This window comes from Nomia melanderi, chromosome 6 (genome assembly GCF_051020985.1).
Source record: "Nomia melanderi isolate GNS246 chromosome 6, iyNomMela1, whole genome shotgun sequence".
In the NCBI taxonomy this organism is placed as follows: domain Eukaryota; kingdom Metazoa; phylum Arthropoda; class Insecta; order Hymenoptera; family Halictidae; genus Nomia; species Nomia melanderi.
Window position 1 is genome coordinate 16,245,895 of NC_135004.1, and position 20,539 is coordinate 16,266,433.

The following is a 20,539-nucleotide window of genomic DNA, read 5'->3' on the forward strand; positions in this document are numbered from 1 at the left end:
CGCGAACGGTAATTTGTTTAAACAAGAAAATCACCGCGATGTTAATAACGTTCAATAAACAGAACAAGTCGCCGGAGAAACGAAACCGCGGTGCCATACTTGCTGACACCGCGGCAGCAAGATGATAATGAAGCTGGTTGCGCCACCTCCGTGTAAAATGTTTTACACCGAAGGTTTCATTTCATTACTTTTTTTTTAACTGACACGCGTGATCGTTGATTAAAAGTACCATTTCTGCGCGTATCGAAATATTTGAGAAATTGATACGTAACAGCGGAATAATTGTAGTTGTTGTTTTTTTTTTTAACAATTTTTATGGAAGTTGATAAGTGACCACGCCAAGGTAAAAAATAATGCGGAAATTAATTAGTGTTATTGACACGCGTTAAACAGTAGATGTTGCGTGACTCTTCTCTTGGCAATTATGAATGAACGACGGTATCCTTCGCGATACGGCGTCGTGTTATACTGAGTTACGGCCACTGTTAACCGTCGTGTTAAGTCATAAACAAAAGGAGCGTACATACCTTCTCTTGCGTCCGATTCCACACAATTACGCTGTGCCCACTGTTGATCAGGTTTTTTACGATGCCGCTACCCATGATACCCAAACCAAGGAACCCAAATTTCAAGGTCGACGGAAGGATGTTTTTCTCTTTAAGGGTTTGCGACAATGTTTCCACGTCTAAAGGCGGTGTCACCTGCCGTGCAAGGTAGCAAGATATTAACAATACAGTCTGTAATAAATTGGGCTGATTTGCAAAATTTCATACAACGGAATCTGAGAACACAAAGTAAAGCTAACGGTGACGGGTATGGAATTAATAATTAATAACCATGGCGCGACAAAATGAAAAGAAATTATAGCACGGCCTCTTGTTCGTGTGGCATGTTAATCCGATAATTATATAACAGTGAAATTTTGAAAACTATTGTGAAATCGTTTTTTTAATGATAGAAAAATAATAGTCAAATTGGATACCTTTTATTAAATATTCCAACAGAGTAAAAAAAGCACTTAAGGATTCAATAGGAATGATGCAATGAACCAAGTTCAGTAAGTTACAAGATACTTTGATATTCAATATAAATAAAAACCGTTTTTATTGTAATGTAACATTCGACTATGAAATTACTTGCATGTGATTAGACTCAAAATAATTCTGACAAGTATTGAAATTACTATGGTTAAAAATCAACTTCGACATGCAAATTTTTTTGTAATTAAATTAATTAAATTTTTACTATATGAATCTATGTCACTAATGATAATGAAGAACATAATAAATATTTTAATAATATATGCTTCCATTACAAAGATCTGTAGTTACGTTCGTATGAATGATGTAAATAGTATATATTGGAAATTGTAATAAAAAATATCGATTTTATAAATGAACAGGAACCCGAGGAAATGTAATAGTTTCTCTATTTATTTGTTTTTTTTGTAAACTAAGAAAAAGTGTAGTGTAATATTTTTTAGTAAAATTAAATATTTTTGAACAAAGAAAATTAATTCTGGGCAGAAAAAAAATTACAATTGTAAAAAATATTCTTTGCGGCTGATAATTCAAACAATGACACTTTATTTTTATTTTACATTTTGAATAAAAAAAAAATTATTATATCTATTAAAATTATTAAATGATGTTAAGTAAAATGTACTTACAGGTCTGGCAATATTTGCAGGCCTATTAAGGAGAGTTGATCCTGACTTTCTGAGAGGCGTTGAATGGTTCAATGCAGGACTGATACTGCCTACTCTATTACTGTTACTTGTACTTGATTCTCTACGTTGCTTTTTGGCTGGACGTCGAGCATCACTCGCACTGGTATCCATTCTCTTAGTTTTTGGCGTTTCCTGAATCAACAATTTTCATAATTACTTTATGTTATACATAGAACATAGGCCTGTTTATAATAAAACTAATTTGGTTTTCAATGAGCAATCACAAAAATGTAATTTATAATCTGAACCTAACCTTACGAGGCTTAGGAGGTTTTACTACGCTCTTCTCCTTAGACATACTTTCTTCTTTAAGTCTGTCAAATAAGGAGTCAGGGTCTAAACCATCCTCAAACACCTAAAGCAAATAATATTGCTGCATAGTGAAACTTGTTCTACTTAATAATCACATATGTATTACCTATTCATTTATGGCTTATAATATATAATAAATAAAAATAATAATGATTCATGTCACCTATACGTTATTTGTAGAAGATTTTATTTTCAAATGTTATTTTTTATAATATATAAATAACATGTGTTTCATTTCTATTATTAAACAACTTACCTCTCCATTAGCAATAAACTCTTCTATTGCCTCTACAGCATCTTTAAATGCACCAGATTTACTAGATTTTACAAGAGTATCTTTGTATTCAAGATATGGCTTTATATTGGACTCCTCTATCCATGCGCTATAAGAAACATTATAGTAAGTTTCAAAAATTAACAGGTAAAGAAATATTAAAACCAAAATGCTTAATTAAAACTTACTAATTATTTGTTCCAAAGAAGAATATGCATTGAACTGGCCCCTTCTTAGTATTTGTTGGTTTCTTTAAGTCCTTTGAAGGATTTGACACCTTAAGATGCCATGGGGAAATTAATGTATTTTATTTCTGAACATATTATTCTAATCAAAAGAAAATTAAATGAAGAAGCAATAATGCTATTGAAAATAATAGTGTGCCAATAACATTTGTATTTTATAATACATGTAAATTACACAAACGTAAATAAATATCACGAAATTTTAATTATTAATCAACGTTCGGCGTAAAATATTCTCCTTAAAACACGTTACCATTTGAGAAAATAAAATCACAATATATAAATTTTATAAAATACTACACCAAAGATTGTTACTACTAGAAATCAGATTTGATATTTTCAATTTTCGTTTGTTATTAATCTACCATATAAGATAAAACGACATACTAAACAAATCATTATAATTTAAGGAATAACATTTCAGTTGCATAAAATATTTTATCTAGACCTAGCCGAACGGAAAACAAATCGTAATTGCCGCGGGAACTCCGTTCAACGACTTCGTTTATAAATGCCAGGACAACCTGGAAATTTACATTTGATTGTCTCAAATAGAAGGAATAAAATAATTTTCGGAGCAACTAAAAATACGTAATGTAAACATGAAAGTTATGGTTCATTTCGGAACATCGTGGCGAAAGTTATGAAATCGCGGAGCGTAATTTAGGTTATATTTTCGTAGCCTGCGCGCCAATTTGAATTCGAAGGTCGGGTGTGGCGGGAGATATGCAATGCGGGCCAACTGTGGAGTCGATAAGAGTAGAGAACATAATTCCTTTGCGATATAAAAGCACGTATCTAAGAAATGAACTCGGATAATATACGGGACACGTTCCCGCCAAATATGATGGCCGCGTTTGACTTCGTGGCGCGTACAGTCAAGCAAAGTGTAGTTAACACAGAACCGTTAGCAGTCAACTCGCACTTACCCGGCCAGGCCAAGGCGAAAATCCCTTCATCTTCGCCCTGAAATCCATAAAGACATCAATTAGTAATCACTGGTATTTAGATTTCACTACTTCTATTAAAAACATTTAATAAGTAACACATTACAAGTACACACCATACTAAATCACCCAGTTTGAATACCTCCGACATTATAAAACCCTCTGCCTTCTCTCACGATCGGCAAGCGACTGACTGACGAGTAGAGCGTCGTTTGTGCATGACGACGTAATCCAAATTACCCCCTCCAAAAGACATGAGTCAAACGAGCGTTTCCTTTTTATCGTTTATATTTTTATTTGGAAAAGTAATACTGGCAATTATATACGTGCGTCAATAGATTGAATAAAATATAGAATATTTTATAGAAATAATAATATAAATAAATCATTCGTTTTATATCGTGTATTTCCGGAATAGAAAGAATTCCGGTTCGTTAAACTCCCGTCCTACAACCTGGTTTTCAACAACAATTCTCTAACGACCAATCAGCATTCAAATTAGAATTATATTTTTTTATTATATTAAATTTAATCTGAGTATGTAAATTATAACATAAAAAAATGTAAAATCTAATATACTATAATTGATCTGTTATTATTTATTAATGATAAAAATGGATCACTTAAAAAAATCTAATAAAAATAATAGACGTGACTTTATGGCGTAATCTACTGTCACGACGGTACAGCCTAGCCAGCTGTCAGCCATCGATTGTAAGAACTTTTGCTGCCTTAGAAAGCAGCGTTACGTACAAAAACAGTATTTTCTATTTCTTACGCGGGACTAGGATTATTTACACGTGCTTCATAGAAATTTCGTGAGGAATGGATAATAATAATCGGTACAATATGGTATGTTTTGTAAACAGCACGGATCACGATACGTAATTCTCATATATAATGTTTCAAAGACTACTTAGTTGGTTTACAATCCATTGTCGACTGCCAGAGTATTTTTTTGCTTTATAAATATAATTTACACATATAGAATAATATTATCATACATTGCGATACAAATCATGTTCGAGCATTGACAAACAGAGCCCGGAAAACATTGTTCTATCTGATCGTCAATTGTTTTTTTCTAAATGCAGCTTGTATGGAAAATTAAATGAAACAGTATTTTACTTTATTACATTGTTTTGATCACCTGAACATTGCATAGCTATAAAATATCCTTTCGTTTTTACTACTGACATAAAATAAATGCATTCCTTGTTGCATATCTTATACTTATTAGTGACTCATTTTCAAAACAAGTGTTTGTCATTCAATTTTAGCCTTCACAAACAAATGATTCCAATGGGGAACCATCATCTCAAAATGAGATACCTACTTTAACTGTATCATTACCTGTTATGCAAAACGATTTATTGAGTCATTCTGGAAATATTGCTGCAGCACAAACTTCGATTGAATGTAGAATGGTATGATAAAACATTTATCGTATACCATAAATTGATAGGTATTTATGTGATTTATATTTTAGGGCGAAGGAGAAGAAATACCACCGCCTAAAGCTGATTTTTCTGCTCCACCTCCTTATGAAGTAGCCACTAAATTGCCTAGTTATGAAGAAGTGCAACGTGAGAAAACCTTACAAGGAGAGCCTCATCCTCAAATACACATGGTACTTGATCATATCTGTCTAAAAGATAAATTATAATACATGGATTTAAAAGTAAGATATTTCATTCATCTTCTTTTCATAGCCTGGCAACATTAGAGCACCACAGCAACCATTAACGATCCTTGCTATAGATACCGATGCTGCAGAAGGAGATCCAGAAAGTGGTTTACTTGGGACCGATTTTATGTTCTTTACAGCATTTATGGGTAATTTATTATAACTTACGTATTAATACACTTACTTTGTCAACCATTGTTTTATATAAATTTTTCTTCATCTGTTACAGTTGCATTTTTATTCAATTGGATTGGATTTTTACTTTTGATGTGCTTCTGCCACACAATTGCATCTCGTTATGGAGCATTATCTGGCTTTGGCTTATCATTAACAAAATGGACATTGATTGTGAAACATTCCACTGATCTTGCATCTCGTGAAAATTCATGGTTGTGGTGGCTGATAATGGGATTTGGTTTGTATCTTTTGATGTAGTATTAATCATAATACAAACAGAATTGATCTTATCGAATTCTTAACATTCTTTTATCGATAAAATGTATTTAAATTCCAGGGGTATTGATTTGTGCACGAGCAATTGTGCAATATTTGAACATTAAACGTGGTTGGAGACTATTGCCTGGAAGTGCTCAGGAACGCTTACTCTTTTTTTATTAAGCCATTAAATCTGCACCTTTATCTACCTTGGCTTTAGAAGAAACAGCATTTCTATTTGGGGTTGTATTTGTACAATATATAACCATCCTCTTTGAAAATATTACTTTATATTGGCTACATATTATTCTATTACTAGGAAAGAAGGTTATTGAAATTATTAAGACTATTTGCCAAATTTTGCTTAAGTGTAAAATGAAATAAATGAGGCAGAGTAAAATGAAAAATAAGAAAATAGTTACTGCACACGTGTTTTATGTGTTACCGTCACATAAATACATTAAAATGTGAATTTTTATTGCTCAAAAAAAATACGAACAACTTTTTTATAAGAATTATTGTTAATTTGTGCACTGATCTATTAAATTTAAATTGCTTGTTTACATATGCTATACATATGTAAGTTCATTACTCGTGGAATTAGTGTTACAAGGACAAAAATTTATTTTGAAAGAGAAAACATATAAATACTGTTTCCAAACAGGTATCAAAGTGTAAAAGTTCTAATAGTGATATTGTGTAATACACTCTAGCGTTAGATAAGCTTTTAGAATTTTGATTATACATGATCTGTGTACTGATAATCCGAATCGCTTGTTTGTATATTACAATAATTTATAGAAAAAATTCTTACTGAATTTCAAGGTATAAGTTAATCATATAAAGTATATATATGTATGTATGTGTATGTATATATGTGCATATGTACAAACACATATAAATGTATAAAACAAATTATTGCAAAGCGATATACATTATATGTTATACTATCAAAAACTTCATTGTTATATACTTATTACAACAATATAAAAAAATTAGTAAGTCTTATGTTTTTATGTATACCTGTGTCAGTATATTATTCCCTGTTACGATTAACTGAAGTATAATATATGATTATAGAAAGAATTAATAATATTTATGTACGTATTATTATATTTTTTTTGATTAATTATTTTCAACCTTGAATATAATATCAGTAAAGCATTTTCATGGAAGGTCCTATGGTGTAATGGTTAGCACTCTGGACTCTGAATCCAGCGATCCGAGTTCAAATCTCGGTGGGACCTTTAATTTTTATAAAACTAATAAATTTAAAGCGAAGGTAATTATTTTTAATGATATTTAACAAAAAAGTCTTCAGATTGACATATAATTTATAAAATTTATCATTTGAAAGTACAAAAACTATTACATTAAAAATGAGCAGTTTATAAATACTATAAGTAGACTTTGAATGGTACACACATGTTAGAGGGCAGCACTACAAATATGATTTAGTATAATAGTTGAGCAAGCAAACAAAACTTTGAAATACAATTTCATAAATGGATACATATTAAATAAAATATGGAAGATTCAATAAAGAATCATACTCGTACCAGTGAAGATAATCCACTTGTTTTTTTGGATATAGCTGTGCAATCCGAAAAAGGTAAGTCATAACATACGGTTAAAATCATCTAGCTATAAAGTTTAGTTTCTGCTTTTTATTTATTCATTTATGATTCATTTTTGTGAATATTATTAATCATGTTTATGTTACTGTAACGCAGTTGGAAGAGTTGTGATAGAGCTGTTTAAAGATGTGGTACCACGAACAGCAGAAAATTTTCGTGCCTTGTGTACTGGAGAAAAAGGCATTGGAACTTATGGCAAGAAATTACATTATAAGGGATCAATATTTCATAAAGGTATAAGAAATAGAAGTATTATTTAATAAAGGTAATATAAGGAATAATATTTTATGACACAACATTTGTGTGCTTAGTATTACCACAGTTTATGATCCAAGGAGGAGACATAATAAATTTCAATGGAACAGGCGGAGAAAGCATATATGGAAGAGAATTTGAAGATGAGAATTTTAAACTGTCGCATATGTCAGGAGGATTATTGAGTATGGTAAATAACGGTGTACCAAATAGCAATAGTTCTCAATTTGTCATTACAATTTCTGCTAGCATGCACTTAAACAATACCAATGTAGTTTTTGGTAAAGTTTTAAAAGGTATGGGTGTTATATTAGAAGTATCTGAAGTGACCACAATAAAGGATATACCAACTGAGGTAAAAAAACAGTTTGTTTTATTTTTTCTACACTTAGAACATTTTAATGATTTGAATGTTTATTATTCATAGAAGATACACATAACTGATTGTGGTGAAATAAAACCAGGTGAAGATTGGGGTTTAAATGAAAATGATGGTACAGAAGATATTTTCCCTGCATGGCCAGAGGACTGGGATTATGCAACAGACACGAAAGAACTTGATGCAAGTATCTTAACAAAGGGAAATATATCCTTTAGAGGAAACTTTTTTAATAATAATTATATACATTTATAGTATATGTATATCATAGAGGTTATTAAGAAGATAAAAGATTCTGGAAATTATTATTTTTCAAAAAAAAATTATGTGGATGCAGGGAGGAAATATAAAAAAGCATTACGTTATTATAAATGGATGACTAGTACAACAATTATATCAAATTCTTCTGATGACCTAATGGTAAATACTAAACTGATTATACTACTTAATCTTGCAGCTGTTAAATTAAAAGAAAAAAAACATCGTGAGGCATTGAAGTTATGTACAGAGGTAAGGTTTTAAAGAATATTCTGTATATAACTATATTATTTCTTAACATTGATTTTCTACATAGGTTCTGCAGATGGATAAGAACAATAGTAAAGCATTATTCCGTAGAAGTCAAGCGTACATGGGATTGAATGAATATGATTTTGGCTTAAGAGATTTAAAACAAGCATTATTAGGTTCTCCTAATAATAAAGACATTTTAATGGAAATTGAGAAAGTTAAAAAGATTATGAATACATATTTAGCAATTGAAAAAGCATCATGTCAAAGAATGTTTAAATAAAACCAAAGTATTTTTTAATAAATTTGTAAATATACAAAAATTTTATATATATATATGTATTAAATTAAAAATAATATAACACAATTTTTATAACTATTAATGTGTAATAAATTTTGTAAACTTCTTGTATATGATATATGTTTTAATATATCATTTGGTGTTGAGATTTTGTTATAGACAAAATTAATCGAAACATACAAGTTTAAAAATTATGTGAAACACATATTTTTATATGTAAAAGAAATTTGTAATTTCAAGTACATTATGTAATGATAAATATAATGCTTAAATATTTACAGTAATTACTTCCTCATTTTTTTCAATTTAAATACAATTTTAATGGGAATAAATATTATCATTCCTTGTAAATTATTTGCAAAGTTTATGGTCCTTTTGATTGTATTCAATATGATCCAAAATATTACTTACAAGTGATTCAAATTATTATCAATTTTAATTTAAAAATAGAACAAAATTTGATGCCATTTGTAGCCACAATATTTAGTGTATGCAATTTATTTATTGAACACTTATATCAAGTCTTTAACAAGTTTAAGTGTTAAAATGTTTTCTTTTGTGACACATTATAAAAACATGACACATGAGATAAATATTATGGTACAACTTTAGTTGGAGTTCACACGTAGTTTGTTTCATTACAGTAATAATCTTAGAACATTAGTTCTTTTTATATCTAAATACTGTAAACAAAAGAAGAAGGCAAAATTCACACATGTATATGAAAGGATACTAAACGCAATTTTTTGTTATAATTAAAAACTCACGCTTCTTTTCAACAATTTAATTATCTGTTTTCGTTGAAAGGTATTCTGCTTTTTTGTTTTAATAACACTGTATACCTATATAACAAGTTTTAGTTAATATCTACAGCAGTTACAAGCGTAGGAGTTATCGCAATGACTAGATTAAAAATGTCTTCGTTATTAACTACGATTTTCAGTAATATCATTTCTCCCTAGACTTTGCATTTTTAAATAAATAAATAAATAAATAAATAAATAAATAAGAAAATAAATATAATTACCTATATAATATTATTCAGGCAACATCTTAAAAAAAAACTGAAAATTCTTCTGCCACTTATAAGGAATGCGTTTATATATCAAAATTCTCTTCTATGATTCTATCAGCTATTTCAATCTGGAAACCGACGAACGACTTTGGAATGTATGTTGCCAAGCGCATAATTCATCCTGTACAATAACATTTGTGTGTTTTTAAGAAGGAGCAAAGTTTTTTTTTTTAAACGATACTCAAAGTTATTAATACACACTTTGTACATCGATGAAATTTTCAGGGGCCAGATATGTGGACGGAAAATTTTCGAAATTGCTTCAATGACCACGATGTACGACAATACATGATAAAACTGTTTAACGATGTGATTATTTAAAATTATGTAACTAGTACTTGTTCTCATTTTTTTATCGCAGAAAGTTCCTTAACTTTCGATGAAATTATCACATCCTTCTTAAGTATAAACTGTGGGAAGTATCGTGCGACTAAAATCATAAAACTTTGGTTGTCTGAATACGATAAAAGCTATCTTTTAACTTATGTACAGTGAGCATTTTTAGTTAGATGTATCATTTCCAGTCGTGTGTTAAACACTATTCGCTGTAATTCACAATATCTTTCCATAATTTCCGTTTCAAAACTTATGACTTTGCACCTTCGTTTTCCTTATTTATTTTCCGCGTGTTTCATCGAATTAAACTTCTTCCCTCTCAACTTGTTCGGAACTCTCCTCTTTATCGAGATTTTGGCAAGTTTCTGATGTAATTTCTGTTTCGATTAAATTGTGTAACTCTTTACATAACGTTTCTTCGCAAACTTCGCCATTTATGACAGCATTGTCAATAACATCGTACTCTTTCGTTGCGTCGTTGTTCACTACGTCTTTAAACTCAGGTTCCACGATCTCTTCACAACTTTTAAACATATCTGGATGTTCATTTGAATTCAGTAGCTCAGGATTTTCATTAGAGTTTAATATGTCAGTATTAACCTCGTCGTCCGTCGTATCGGTGGACTGAGAAACTTTCTTTAACACGCTGTCGATCAGATTAGATGCAAAACTTTTGTTTTCATTGCCTTCGTGGATTGTTTGATGAATCGGTAATGTCTGCGGTCTGTGTGCTCGAGTGTAGGGAAATGTATTCTCCTCGCCTGCTGGCGTATGAACCGCAGAAATTTCAGTTTGAGTCGCGACAGCATTATCAATGAGATTCTGTTTTGATTGCATGTTTGACATGCATCGTTTTATTTCTGACATAGAATCTTGTAATTGTTGAACCTAAATGTGAATTAATTTCATAAAGATGACTTAACACATTGCATCGAAATTTTCAATTATAAATCTATAATTTATATTTTACCTGAGTATGTAACAAATTACACGTCTGTGCTAGATTGGTTACAACATCTACATTCTGCGCAAGATTTTCATTATCGTTACTCGCAGGCTCTCGATTACTACTAGGTTGTAAACTAACAACTTTTTTCCATAATGCATTGATTGCTTGCATTTGTAATAATTGCAGCTTATGTTCACTTTCCAAAGCTGTTCTAGTAGCTTCCATATCAGTAGAAAGTTTCCTAAGAAATCAATGAATCATATAACAGTCTAAATAGATAAGTAATAGATAATGAAAATGTTATAAAATTGTACTGGATATATTTAATTGTCCTCATCATTTCAATAGTCTTCAAGACGTTAGTTGCCTTTTTATTAAGATTTCTGGTATGGTAGCCTCTCCACATCCTTTGAATACATATTGCTGCTTTCTCAGCTTCATCTTGATCTGCTTCATTAATAGAAAAAAAAAGTATAACAAACAAAAGAACTACTGCGTCGATTGATTAATAATTTTCATTCGTTTAAAAATTTCTTACCTTTATTACTGTCTTCCTGTCTTCTTTGAATAGCTCGGTTACGAATGCTATCCAATTTCGCTTGGCATACTTCGCTATCTTCATCGCTACTTTGGGTAACATTACCTGCATCTCCATCTCCCGTTTTTTTGATTATACTACTTTTAATTTTATCGTTTGCACTTTTTGGCCTTTGTATGATTCTGCCTAGGGTTGGTGAATTTTTTGTACTTCGTCGTCCAGGTAATGTTTTACTTTGAACATAATTATTAATTTTCACGCTATGTGGACATTTGTTACTAGGATTTGTAACAACAGGTTTAGCGATATTTGGTTTTCCAATACTGCAATTGGTCGCAGAGTTACTTTTTACAAGTGCATTTGCTTTTACCGAACTGAGATTTGTTTTTGCCATTGGATTTACTGTATTTATTATTGGAATAGCCTTGCCATCTCCATCGGTTACAGGTTTACTGGGTACTGTAATTTGACACGGTGATGTTAATTTACTTGGTGGAGTTTTTGCCAGAATGCGTGCAAGTCCAGACGGTGGACGAAAATCTGGACTCATTAAGGATTCAGGAACCGGAACTAATTTTGTTGCAGCCTGTAGAGGACTAGATGTTTCTACAAATCAAATGTTAATGTAACATATAATAAATGGTGATGGTCACTTTTCTTTTACTTTTAATTTACCTTCGATACTGGAGATGGTGTTATTTGATATCTTATTATTTAAGCTGCCACATAACATATTTGGATCCAAACTTTGAGTCATTAATGTTTCATGCTCTTCATTTAAAAGGGTGTGGCACGAAGAAACCATTGCATCTGTGTGACAGCTAGATACCATCCTATCTGGAGATCTAATTCTTAACGAATTTCTTGATGAACCTAATTAAGTATCATGCATTTTAAATAATTATAATATAGTTTATAAAGTATAATGTGGTTTGTTATGATGATATTGTTCGGGCTAGCTTTGCTAGCAAAAGCGTGCAAATGATATCTGACTAAGTACTAGATAAACCATATAAGAATTGTGAACTACGTGAAATGTATTTCCAAATCGTCAAAATGATAATTTGCTAACCAAATCTTCTAATTAGCATTATTATCATAACATCTTTTTGTCTTTCATTCTCCAAAGTCGTTAGCGCTATAAGCTTAAAAAAGCAATCACGTAAAAACATACTACATACTAGGCATGAAAGATAGAAACATGTGCATCAATCTAAGTTAAAACATATTCATAAAATACAATAGTACTTCTTAGACAATATTAACGTTACATTGAATTTGAAGTGCTTTAATATACAAATTTAATGTTAGATTTTTACACATGTCCATTATGCAGTCGTAGCCATATGTGATATATCCTCATTCTGACTTTGGATACCTTTACAAGGTGAATGGCACACACAGTACTTTGCTTCATAAAATTTTGGTGATTGTAAGCATTTATCTTCATAGTATGTCAACAATGGCGCAACTAGAGAAAACACATTATAACTAGAACATGTATAATGTGTATGACGACTGGAAAGTGTACATCACTACTAGTCCACGATTGCAGATATAACTAGGAAAACTTGATTCTTGATCGCACTTATAAGAATTAAGAAAAAACTTTAAGGATCAATTAGACTCACTGGCACGTCTAGGAGAACTTGTCCTGTTATGACTAAGTCTACGCCTAGTGGCTGGAGAAGGACTCATTCCAACGCTACTTAAGCTGTGCACACTTCCAGTGTCGCTTTGTTGGTTTAATTGCTGTTGATGATGTTGCGCTTTACTCAAAATCAGCCTAAGCTTCCTGTCAGTTTCATTTTCTAGGGATTCACCAGAGAGAGGGCAGACAGATGCTAGGTACTGAGCTAGCAGTGCATGTTCCCCAACACGAAATTGTCTACCACGTCCCTGAGAATACAGCCACTCTGCTTTCAAACTAAGTGGCCATAATTTAAAATAAATTTTGATTGTTGGGGCCCAAATAATACTAAATTACATACTTATAATATTTTGAAGGAAAGACCTACCTTTCAATAGGATCAACAGGATAGCCATCAATTGATTTTAAGCTCATACACCAATTGATAACAAAAGGGCGATAGTCAAACCCACTATTAGCTATTTGTTAAGAAGAATAAGCTATAGCTGTAAATCTACTGTTAGTATAAAAGTTTCTTTCTGTGTGTAGCCTTCTACAAGCGCAACATTTTATGAGAAAATATAGTTCTAAAGTAACACTGAAGATAGTAAAATATCACATCTTTCTGTCTATGTATTGTAAAAAATGTCTTCAGTAAACTACTAATCCATCTCTAATCCCTAGATGGAAATATAAAATGTATATGATAAAAAGGATACATACTATTACCTGTCATACTGACGCATGGGTTATTGGCAATCGAAAAATTGATTAAACTTTTTAAATTAGCTAAATGTGACATTTCATTTAAATCAGTAATATTATTATTTGCCAAGGTAAATGTTTCTAATGAACTAGGTAAGTAGCGTTCACATTGCCTTAATGTTATGATGCGATTGTTATGCAAGAAAAGTTCCTAAAATATTGTGTATATTATTATGAAATGAAATAAAATTGCTTAGTCGATTATTATTACATTCCCAACTGATATAGATTAATCATAACAAATTTAAGGAATATTACCTTTAAATGTCTTAGATACGATATGTCTGAGATATGACTGATGCTGTTTTCAGACAAATCTAAATGTTCCAATTTGGTGTTTGTGTGTAAATGTTCAATAGACTGTACAAATGAATGTAACATTAAAAAACATGCATGACACTATCTATATAATATACAAACAATATATCTATATAATGTACCTTTATATTATTGCCAGCCAAGCAAAGAGTTTGTAAATTTATCATATCCTTTATGCCTTCAATGGTTAAGATACCATTATTCGCTAAATTAAGAGTTACAAGATTATGTAACTTTGATACTCCATACATTCGTAGTAGCTGGTTTCTTACAATAGAAAGCTGAAATTTCAAATTTATTACTGGTAAGAGTAATGCTTTATTTATCATGTGTGACACTGTTAACATGTCAATGGAAGAAATATGTAATAAGACACTATTTTACAGCACGAAAATATATGAAATTAAACTGTATATTTAAAGTACGATATCTAAATGTATTACCTTAGTAATTCTATGATAAGAATCAAGATTATCGAGACGCTGAAGCTCATTGTCGTCTAAAATCAATGTACTGATATCTGCGTCCGATGGACAACGGGAGAGTTTTTTAAGACCCTGACCACTTAAATCCAGTGTCTCGCATACCAAGGATTCTGAATGAAAAAAATAATTCTATTATTATTCTTATATAATTTATAAAATCTTACTGAAGATTCCGTGCAACACACGATAAGAAGTGTCAAATGTGACAAGTACAAAACCGCAAGTTTTTAAACGTAACTGCACTATTTTTATGTGTACACTGAACGAATAATCATCACCGTGATAATTAAGAACATACGGAATCTATTTGAAACATTTTTAGTGTAGTATTTTAATAAAAAAATCATTAAATATACATATCAAATCCACACTAACCCGTCGAAGCCATGATGAACACAATAAACTGGCAGACGCTACAAAGATGTCGTCGTAATCACTACTAGTGCCTAATAGAAATAGGTGAAGCTTGCAAAATATATCAAAATAACAATTTATTAATTTTATATGAAGATAATAACACACTTAGGTGTATTTTATTGATGCATTTCTTTCAGCTGTGTTTAATACATTACCGAGGTACAACGTATGTGTATATATGTATGTATACATGTATATGTATACTTTAATACCACGTTAACGTTATTTTTCTATTAATAGTAAGCATTTTATATATTAATAGACTTTATATAAAATGCTATTATATTTATTGTTAAAATATTCTGCACATTTTAATATTAGTACGCACACGAGATGGGAGATTTCAAATTGTACATTCGGTTTAACATGGACGACTCAGAAGTTCAAAATGTTTGACATATAACTTCGTTAACTTGATAAATTTCATTGAATTATTCGAAATATTCATTATTTTCCGATTAATACCAACAGTTAATAAAGGTAAGAATTGACTTGATGCGGTTTATTAATTATAGATTTCTGATACATATTGGTAATAATAAAGTCACGTGTTGAGCACATTGTTACTACATTGTAATCATGAACAAAGTTGTAAACAGTAAAATGAAATGAAAATTCATGTGATATAGATTTCGAGTCATTGTAACTATTGTATCAGTGCTTATAAAATGAATAAATGGAAACAAGGTTCAATAAAGGTTTTTACAAAAGAAGAATGGAACATGAAGGAAAAGATGTGTAAAAACCTAACCTTTAACAATGTTAAAACTTCAAATTCTGCTTCAGCAGCGTTATTTAATACAACAATATTCGACGGAAGAGGTACATTCAATGTAATTAAAACTTCAAATTCTGCTTCAAAAAAGAGGAAAAATAATATAAAGGCACGTGATGACAACACCAGGATCAATGAAATTAATATGCAAATGCTGTCAAAGTCATTACACGAACAAATATTTAAAAATTGTTCTAAACAAGAGAAGTTATCAAAGGAGGAAATAAAATCTATAAAAAATAATTTAAAGGCATATGGGATAAAAACTACAGATGCATCTAGATTACCAAATGTAGATCTTAAATTACCTCAGTTAGAAGGTAATGATATAGAGCAACATTTTTATAACATTGGTCGAGCACAAGTTGAGCCTTATTTGGCAATTGTGAAAAGGATTATAAAAAATATTCCTAAAATGCCAGATCAATGGTTATTAAATGAAGGATGGACCAGATATACAATTGATGGAGCAGAATCTGTAGATTACCCATTAGAGGATGGTATTATTTTTGATGTAGAAGTTTGTGTGAAAGAGAGTCCTTTACCAGTAATCGCTACTGCAGTATCAACTGAAGCATGGTATGGTTGGGTGTCAAAATCTATAATAGATGGGGTGGCCAGATCATACGAGGGTCAACAGTTTACTACAGATCAGTTGATACCAATAGAAAGTAAACCTACAGAGCACGGGGAGAAATTGTCTGATTTTCAGAAGAAACCAAAGATTCTAATAGGTCATAATGTATCATTCGACAGAAGTAAGATTAAAGAACAATATTGGTTGAATTCTACTGGATTAAGATTCATCGATACAATGTCCCTTCATGTATCTGTAAGTGGAATTAATAGTTTCCAAAGATCAATTCTAAATACAAAGAAAAATACCACAGAGAAGACAAATTTGCAAACTAGAACTTGTTTGAATAGTTTGGCAGAAATTCACAAATTTTATTGTGGCTATGAAATAAGTAAGGAAGCCAGAACTGTACTTATAGAGGGAACTTCAAGTGATATAAAAAAGAATTTCAATTTTTTTATGACATACTGCGCAAACGATGTGCTTGCAACGTACAATGTGTTATCTCATTTATTTCCCATGTTTGAAGAAAGGTTTCCTCATCCTGTTACTTTAGCAGGAATGTTGGAGATTGGAACTGCGTATTTACCTGTTAATTCTAATTGGCATAGGTACATAGATGAGTCAGAGTCTACATTCAAAGATTTAAACTATGAGACCAAATTAATTCTCTCTCAAAGAGCCGATGTTGTGTGTAAACTTATGCACAACGAGAAATATAAAGAAGATTTATGGATGTGGAATGAGGATTGGAGTACTCAGAGCATCAAATTGAAATCATCAAAATTGTATAAGGATCTAAAAAACAGATTTGTACCACCAGTTAAAACAGATAAAACAACTGATGCACAGAATTATCTTACAGATGATGAAGATAATGAAGATCCTTTAGAAACGGAATTTGCATATTTACAGGAAACAAGAAAACTTTTACCTTCTAAAATACCACATATGGCAGGATACCCAGCATGGTATAGAAAACTTTGTTTTAAATTCAATGACAAGGACTGGGTGCCAGGACCATGCAATATAAGTACAGCTATGCAAATTGTTCCAAAACTTCTAAACCTTACATGGGAGTCTTATCCTTTACACTACAGAAGAAATTATGGTTGGGGGATTTTGGTACCCTTTAAAAATGATTTAAATATACAAACTAACATACCTCTGAAACAGCTTTTGGCCCAATGTTCTTTGAGAAAAATAGATTATTCCTCTGATGAAACAGAGTATGCAATGTCAACTCTCGATAAAAATGTGGAAAGCAACTTAAGCAAACCAGATTCTTGGTATACTAATAAAAAGAAAAAAGAGGACTGCCATGGCATTAATAACATCTATGAAGGTACTGCAATATGGTGTAACGAAATTGTGGATAATTGTTGTTACTTCCTCAAGCTTCCACATAAAGATGGAGCAAATTGTAATGTTGGCAATCCTCTGGCTAAAGATTTCTTGAACAAGTTTTCTGAAAATGTCCTTGCTAGCTCCGAACAGAGTGCAACAGAAATTTTAAAAATCGCTAAAACACTTTCGTATTGGAGAAATAACAGAGATAGAATAATGTCACAATTTGTAGTGTGGCTTGACAACTTCAATTTATCAGATACTGTTACAGGAATTGAAAAGTCATTCCGTTATGGTGCGATCATACCATTGGTTGTTGCATGTGGTACATTAACCAGGCGTGCAGTGGAGTCCACATGGATGACTGCTTCTAATGCCCACCCTGATCGTGTTGGTTCTGAATTAAGGGCTATGATACAAGCTCCTCCAGGATACAACATCATTGGAGCTGATGTGGATAGTCAAGAGCTATGGATTTCATCTATGTTGGGTGACGCTTACTATAAAAAAGTTCATGGATCTACACCCTTTGGCTGGATGACCGTGATAGGCACTAAATCTAACGAAACTGACATGCATAATGTTACTGCAAAAGCTGTCGGGATATCAAGGGATCAAGCCAAGATAATTAATTATGCCAGAATTTATGGTGCAGGACAAAAATTTGCAGAAAGACTCCTAAAACAGTTTAATCCATCAATGACTAATGAAGAAGCTGCGTCCAAGTCTCGAAAGATGTTTACTATAACTAAAGGCAAGAAAGTGTACAGATTAAAGCCTGAAGTGTTGGCTAATAATGATCTGGATGATGTCGAGTATTCATCTTACAATGCTTACAAAGTATCCAAAATGCTTAAAAAGAGGTTGCCTGAGGTGTTCGGGAGAAACACATGGGTAGGTGGTTCAGAATCAGCCATGTTCAATAGATTAGAGGAAATTGCTGATAGTCCTCAGCCTGTCACTCCCTTCTTGAACTGTAGACTGACCAAAGCTCTGGAAATGGAAGGCTCCAGCAGCTATTTACCCACAAAAGTGAATTGGGTAGTTCAAAGTGGCGCAGTTGATTTTCTACACTTGATGCTGGTTTCAATGAGGTGGCTCATGAAAGACAACATAAGATTCTGTTTATCGTTTCACGACGAAGTACGGTACCTGGTACCGTCGCAGTACAAGTACAATGCCGCTCTTGCCATGCACGTTACCAATCTTCTGACACGATGCTTCTGTGCTTCGAGAGTGGGTATAAATGATCTCCCAATGTCGGTGGCATTTTTCACGTCCGTAGAAGTGGACACTGTGTTGCGCAAAGAGTCCAAGGATAACTGCAAGACACCCTCGAATTCTCATGGTCTACAGAATGGATATGAAATTCCACCAGGCGAGAGTTTAGACATATGGACCACCATAGAGAAATCTGGTGGCTCCTTTGGGCCATGGCACGATACAGAAAAAGAAAAAAAATTGTCTGATGAAGAAACAGTTCGAAATAAAAGTAGACAATAATATTCTTATACAAAAGCATTTTTGTTCCTAGCTATTGAGCTTGTACTAAAACGTTGTTACACGATACAAAAATTGTTATTTCGTTTTACGATGAAAGTTTTATATATACATACACATATACATATATATTTTTTTTGTTACTTTTAAACTTACAGATCACAATGTCTAAAGCAACTAAACGTAAACATGTTGTTAAAGAAGTGGAGGATTTTAGTATTCCTACAGAGACCCAGTCAATTGTACGAATACTCGAATCCCGTGGTAACAATCTTCACGAAGTTGAGGATTCCACCGGGGATCAGTATCTTGTCTCAATGCCAACAAAGTTTAGAAGAAACATTTGGGTCAAAAGAGGTGATTTCGTACTGGTGGAACCAATACTGGAAGGGGACAAAGTGAAGGCAGAAATAGTCAAAATATTAACTCGAGTATGCTTCTCCTTTTTTCAACGTTTCCACCTTCTCGTTACGAAATAATTCAAAACGACACGTTTACTCTGTTAGGAGCATCAGAAATGGTACCGATCTCAGGGTTGTTGGCCGAAGGAATTCGATGAATCTTCGAAATCACATCGAGAGACTGTGAACAAAGATAACCAAAGCGAGAGCGAAGAAGATGACCTTTTTGTAAATACGAATAGACTGCAACATAATTCCAATGAAATCGACAATAACGATTCGAGTTCCGATGAGTCTGATTCTAGTTAACGTCCGTTGTAATACCATCCGCAGTAACGCCGTGTTGTAAATATGTAATGTTATGTAAATGTAATAAACATTTTTCTACACTGATCTCCGTTTTTTCCAGCGAATTGGGTTTCACCGTTAGTAATAGTTATCATTGGAAACGCGACGTTCCCCGTCACGTTCAATTAACGTAATTACCGATCAACGAGAACAACGTCTTATTCCGCAACAAATACAAAAAATGTTCCTCGGTTTGACGTAAATGCACGTTATCAAAAAATTTATCGTTGCATTGTCTCCGATTAATCTTATCGGCTAACATGATTTTTACCGCGCGATACGCGTCGAACCTTCGGTGAATTAACATTTTCTATTGTATTGCCTAACCGAAACTGGATTACATTTACTTTGACTCCAAAGAAATGAC

The 20,539-nt window shown here is 32.0% G+C and overlaps 6 protein-coding genes and 1 non-coding gene across 21 annotated transcripts in view; 5 read left to right on the forward strand and 2 right to left on the reverse strand.

Moving 5' to 3' along the window:
- Ndf (Nucleosome-destabilizing factor) overlaps nucleotides 1–3,749 on the reverse strand; it is a 65,338-nt gene extending 61,589 nt beyond the window's left edge. Inside the window, exons 1-7 of one of the 2 annotated variants that reach the window (XM_031984060.2) lie at nucleotides 3,624–3,749; nucleotides 3,490–3,526; nucleotides 2,504–2,592; nucleotides 2,298–2,424; nucleotides 1,983–2,084; nucleotides 1,670–1,861; nucleotides 528–701 (exon numbers count right to left, since the gene is read on the reverse strand). In XM_031984060.2, coding sequence (XP_031839920.1) covers nucleotides 528–701; nucleotides 1,670–1,861; nucleotides 1,983–2,084; nucleotides 2,298–2,424; nucleotides 2,504–2,592; nucleotides 3,490–3,526; nucleotides 3,624–3,658 — 756 coding nt within the window. In that variant the 5' untranslated portion in view covers nucleotides 3,659–3,749. The remainder of the gene's footprint in view (nucleotides 1–527; nucleotides 702–1,669; nucleotides 1,862–1,982; nucleotides 2,085–2,297; nucleotides 2,425–2,503; nucleotides 2,593–3,489; nucleotides 3,527–3,623) is intronic. The other variant, XM_031984061.2, reaches the window with a different exon arrangement.
- Nucleotides 3,750–4,160: 411 nt separating this feature from the next.
- Nucleotides 4,161–6,637, forward strand: Ndfip (Nedd4 family interacting protein). 2 transcript variants are annotated; one of them, XM_031983775.2, is made up of 6 exons: nucleotides 4,163–4,359; nucleotides 4,788–4,934; nucleotides 4,997–5,137; nucleotides 5,220–5,343; nucleotides 5,424–5,609; nucleotides 5,709–6,637. In XM_031983775.2, exons 1-6 carry the CDS (start codon nucleotides 4,333–4,335, stop codon nucleotides 5,810–5,812), a joined length of 729 nt encoding a protein of 242 aa, XP_031839635.1. In that variant the 5' UTR covers nucleotides 4,163–4,332; the 3' UTR covers nucleotides 5,813–6,637. The 2 variants fall into 2 exon arrangements, with proteins under 2 accessions (XP_031839636.1, XP_031839635.1); XM_031983776.2 differs by lacking the exon at nucleotides 4,788–4,934 and having other exon boundaries at nucleotides 4,161–4,359.
- A 167-nt stretch (nucleotides 6,638–6,804) lies between these two features.
- Nucleotides 6,805–6,876, forward strand: TRNAQ-CUG (transfer RNA glutamine (anticodon CUG)). The gene has a single exon. It is a non-coding gene; the product is annotated as a tRNA-Gln (tRNA).
- A 9-nt stretch (nucleotides 6,877–6,885) lies between these two features.
- Cyp40 (Cyclophilin 40) lies at nucleotides 6,886–8,786 on the forward strand. 2 transcript variants are annotated; one of them, XM_031983749.2, is made up of 6 exons: nucleotides 6,886–7,241; nucleotides 7,363–7,500; nucleotides 7,578–7,876; nucleotides 7,949–8,083; nucleotides 8,156–8,320; nucleotides 8,475–8,786. In XM_031983749.2, the coding sequence occupies exons 1-6, from the start codon at nucleotides 7,157–7,159 to the stop codon at nucleotides 8,691–8,693; spliced, it is 1,041 nt and encodes a 346-aa protein (XP_031839609.1). In that variant the 5' UTR covers nucleotides 6,886–7,156; the 3' UTR covers nucleotides 8,694–8,786. The 2 variants fall into 2 exon arrangements, with proteins under 2 accessions (XP_031839609.1, XP_031839608.1); XM_031983748.2 differs by having other exon boundaries at nucleotides 6,888–7,241; nucleotides 8,156–8,410; nucleotides 8,475–8,785.
- A 126-nt stretch (nucleotides 8,787–8,912) lies between these two features.
- On the reverse strand, nucleotides 8,913–15,529 carry Cep97 (centrosomal protein 97kDa). Of its 12 annotated transcripts, XR_012998735.1 has the most exons (15): nucleotides 15,106–15,194; nucleotides 14,766–14,917; nucleotides 14,445–14,603; nucleotides 14,263–14,364; nucleotides 13,959–14,155; nucleotides 13,628–13,711; nucleotides 13,241–13,536; nucleotides 12,988–13,080; nucleotides 12,285–12,482; nucleotides 11,610–12,215; nucleotides 11,386–11,521; nucleotides 11,093–11,312; nucleotides 9,739–11,010; nucleotides 9,479–9,553; nucleotides 8,913–9,394 (listed from the first exon to the last, which is right to left on the reverse strand). XR_012998735.1 is itself a non-coding variant. In XM_031983822.2 (14 exons), exons 2-14 carry the CDS (start codon nucleotides 15,193–15,195, stop codon nucleotides 10,426–10,428), a joined length of 2,841 nt encoding a protein of 946 aa, XP_031839682.1. In that variant the 5' UTR covers nucleotides 15,196–15,253; nucleotides 15,330–15,529; the 3' UTR covers nucleotides 9,694–10,425. The 12 variants fall into 12 exon arrangements, 9 of the variants coding, with proteins under 9 accessions (XP_031839682.1, XP_031839683.1, XP_031839684.1 ...); XR_012998734.1 differs by having other exon boundaries at nucleotides 8,913–9,553; XR_012998733.1 differs by lacking the exons at nucleotides 8,913–9,394; nucleotides 9,479–9,553 and having other exon boundaries at nucleotides 9,694–9,907; nucleotides 9,988–11,010.
- Nucleotides 15,530–15,559: 30 nt separating this feature from the next.
- On the forward strand, nucleotides 15,560–20,217 carry LOC116430127 (putative RNA-binding protein EIF1AD). Its single transcript, XM_031983831.2, has 3 exons — nucleotides 15,560–15,704; nucleotides 19,582–19,854; nucleotides 19,930–20,217. The coding sequence occupies exons 2-3, from the start codon at nucleotides 19,588–19,590 to the stop codon at nucleotides 20,131–20,133; spliced, it is 471 nt and encodes a 156-aa protein (XP_031839691.1). The 5' UTR covers nucleotides 15,560–15,704; nucleotides 19,582–19,587; the 3' UTR covers nucleotides 20,134–20,217.
- tam (DNA polymerase gamma, catalytic subunit tam) lies at nucleotides 15,893–19,575 on the forward strand. Its single transcript, XM_076368188.1, has one exon. It carries the CDS (start codon nucleotides 15,893–15,895, stop codon nucleotides 19,424–19,426), a length of 3,534 nt encoding a protein of 1,177 aa, XP_076224303.1. The 3' UTR covers nucleotides 19,427–19,575.
- Nucleotides 20,218–20,539: the final 322 nt, after the last annotated feature.

Excerpts from the sequence above, each read along its gene's own strand:
- Ndfip (XM_031983775.2), top strand. The coding sequence starts at position 4,333 with ATGGATAATAATAATCGGTACAATATG. Across the intron at positions 5,138-5,219 it reads CTCATCCTCAAATACACATG|CCTGGCAACATTAGAGCACC; the intron begins GTACTTGATCAT and ends TTCTTTTCATAG. Across the intron at positions 5,610-5,708 it reads GTGGCTGATAATGGGATTTG|GGGTATTGATTTGTGCACGA; the intron begins GTTTGTATCTTT and ends TTTAAATTCCAG.
- Cyp40 (XM_031983748.2), top strand. The coding sequence starts at position 7,157 with ATGGAAGATTCAATAAAGAATCATACTCGTACCAGTGAAGATAATCCA. Across the intron at positions 7,501-7,577 it reads GGGATCAATATTTCATAAAG|TATTACCACAGTTTATGATC; the intron begins GTATAAGAAATA and ends TTGTGTGCTTAG. Across the intron at positions 8,411-8,474 it reads CATTGAAGTTATGTACAGAG|GTTCTGCAGATGGATAAGAA; the intron begins GTAAGGTTTTAA and ends TTTTCTACATAG.
- Cep97 (XM_031983820.2), bottom strand. The coding sequence starts at position 15,154 with ATGATTTTTTTATTAAAATACTACACTAAAAATGTTTCAAATAGATTC. Across the intron at positions 12,216-12,284 it reads CACCATCTCCAGTATCGAAG|AAACATCTAGTCCTCTACAG; the intron begins GTAAATTAAAAG and ends TTTGATTTGTAG. Across the intron at positions 11,313-11,385 it reads AGGACAATTAAATATATCCA|GAAACTTTCTACTGATATGG; the intron begins GTACAATTTTAT and ends TTGATTTCTTAG.
- tam (XM_076368188.1), top strand. The coding sequence starts at position 15,893 with ATGAATAAATGGAAACAAGGTTCAATAAAGGTTTTTACAAAAGAAGAA.
- LOC116430127 (XM_031983831.2), top strand. The coding sequence starts at position 19,588 with ATGTCTAAAGCAACTAAACGTAAACATGTTGTTAAAGAAGTGGAGGAT. Across the intron at positions 19,855-19,929 it reads TAGTCAAAATATTAACTCGA|GAGCATCAGAAATGGTACCG; the intron begins GTATGCTTCTCC and ends TTACTCTGTTAG.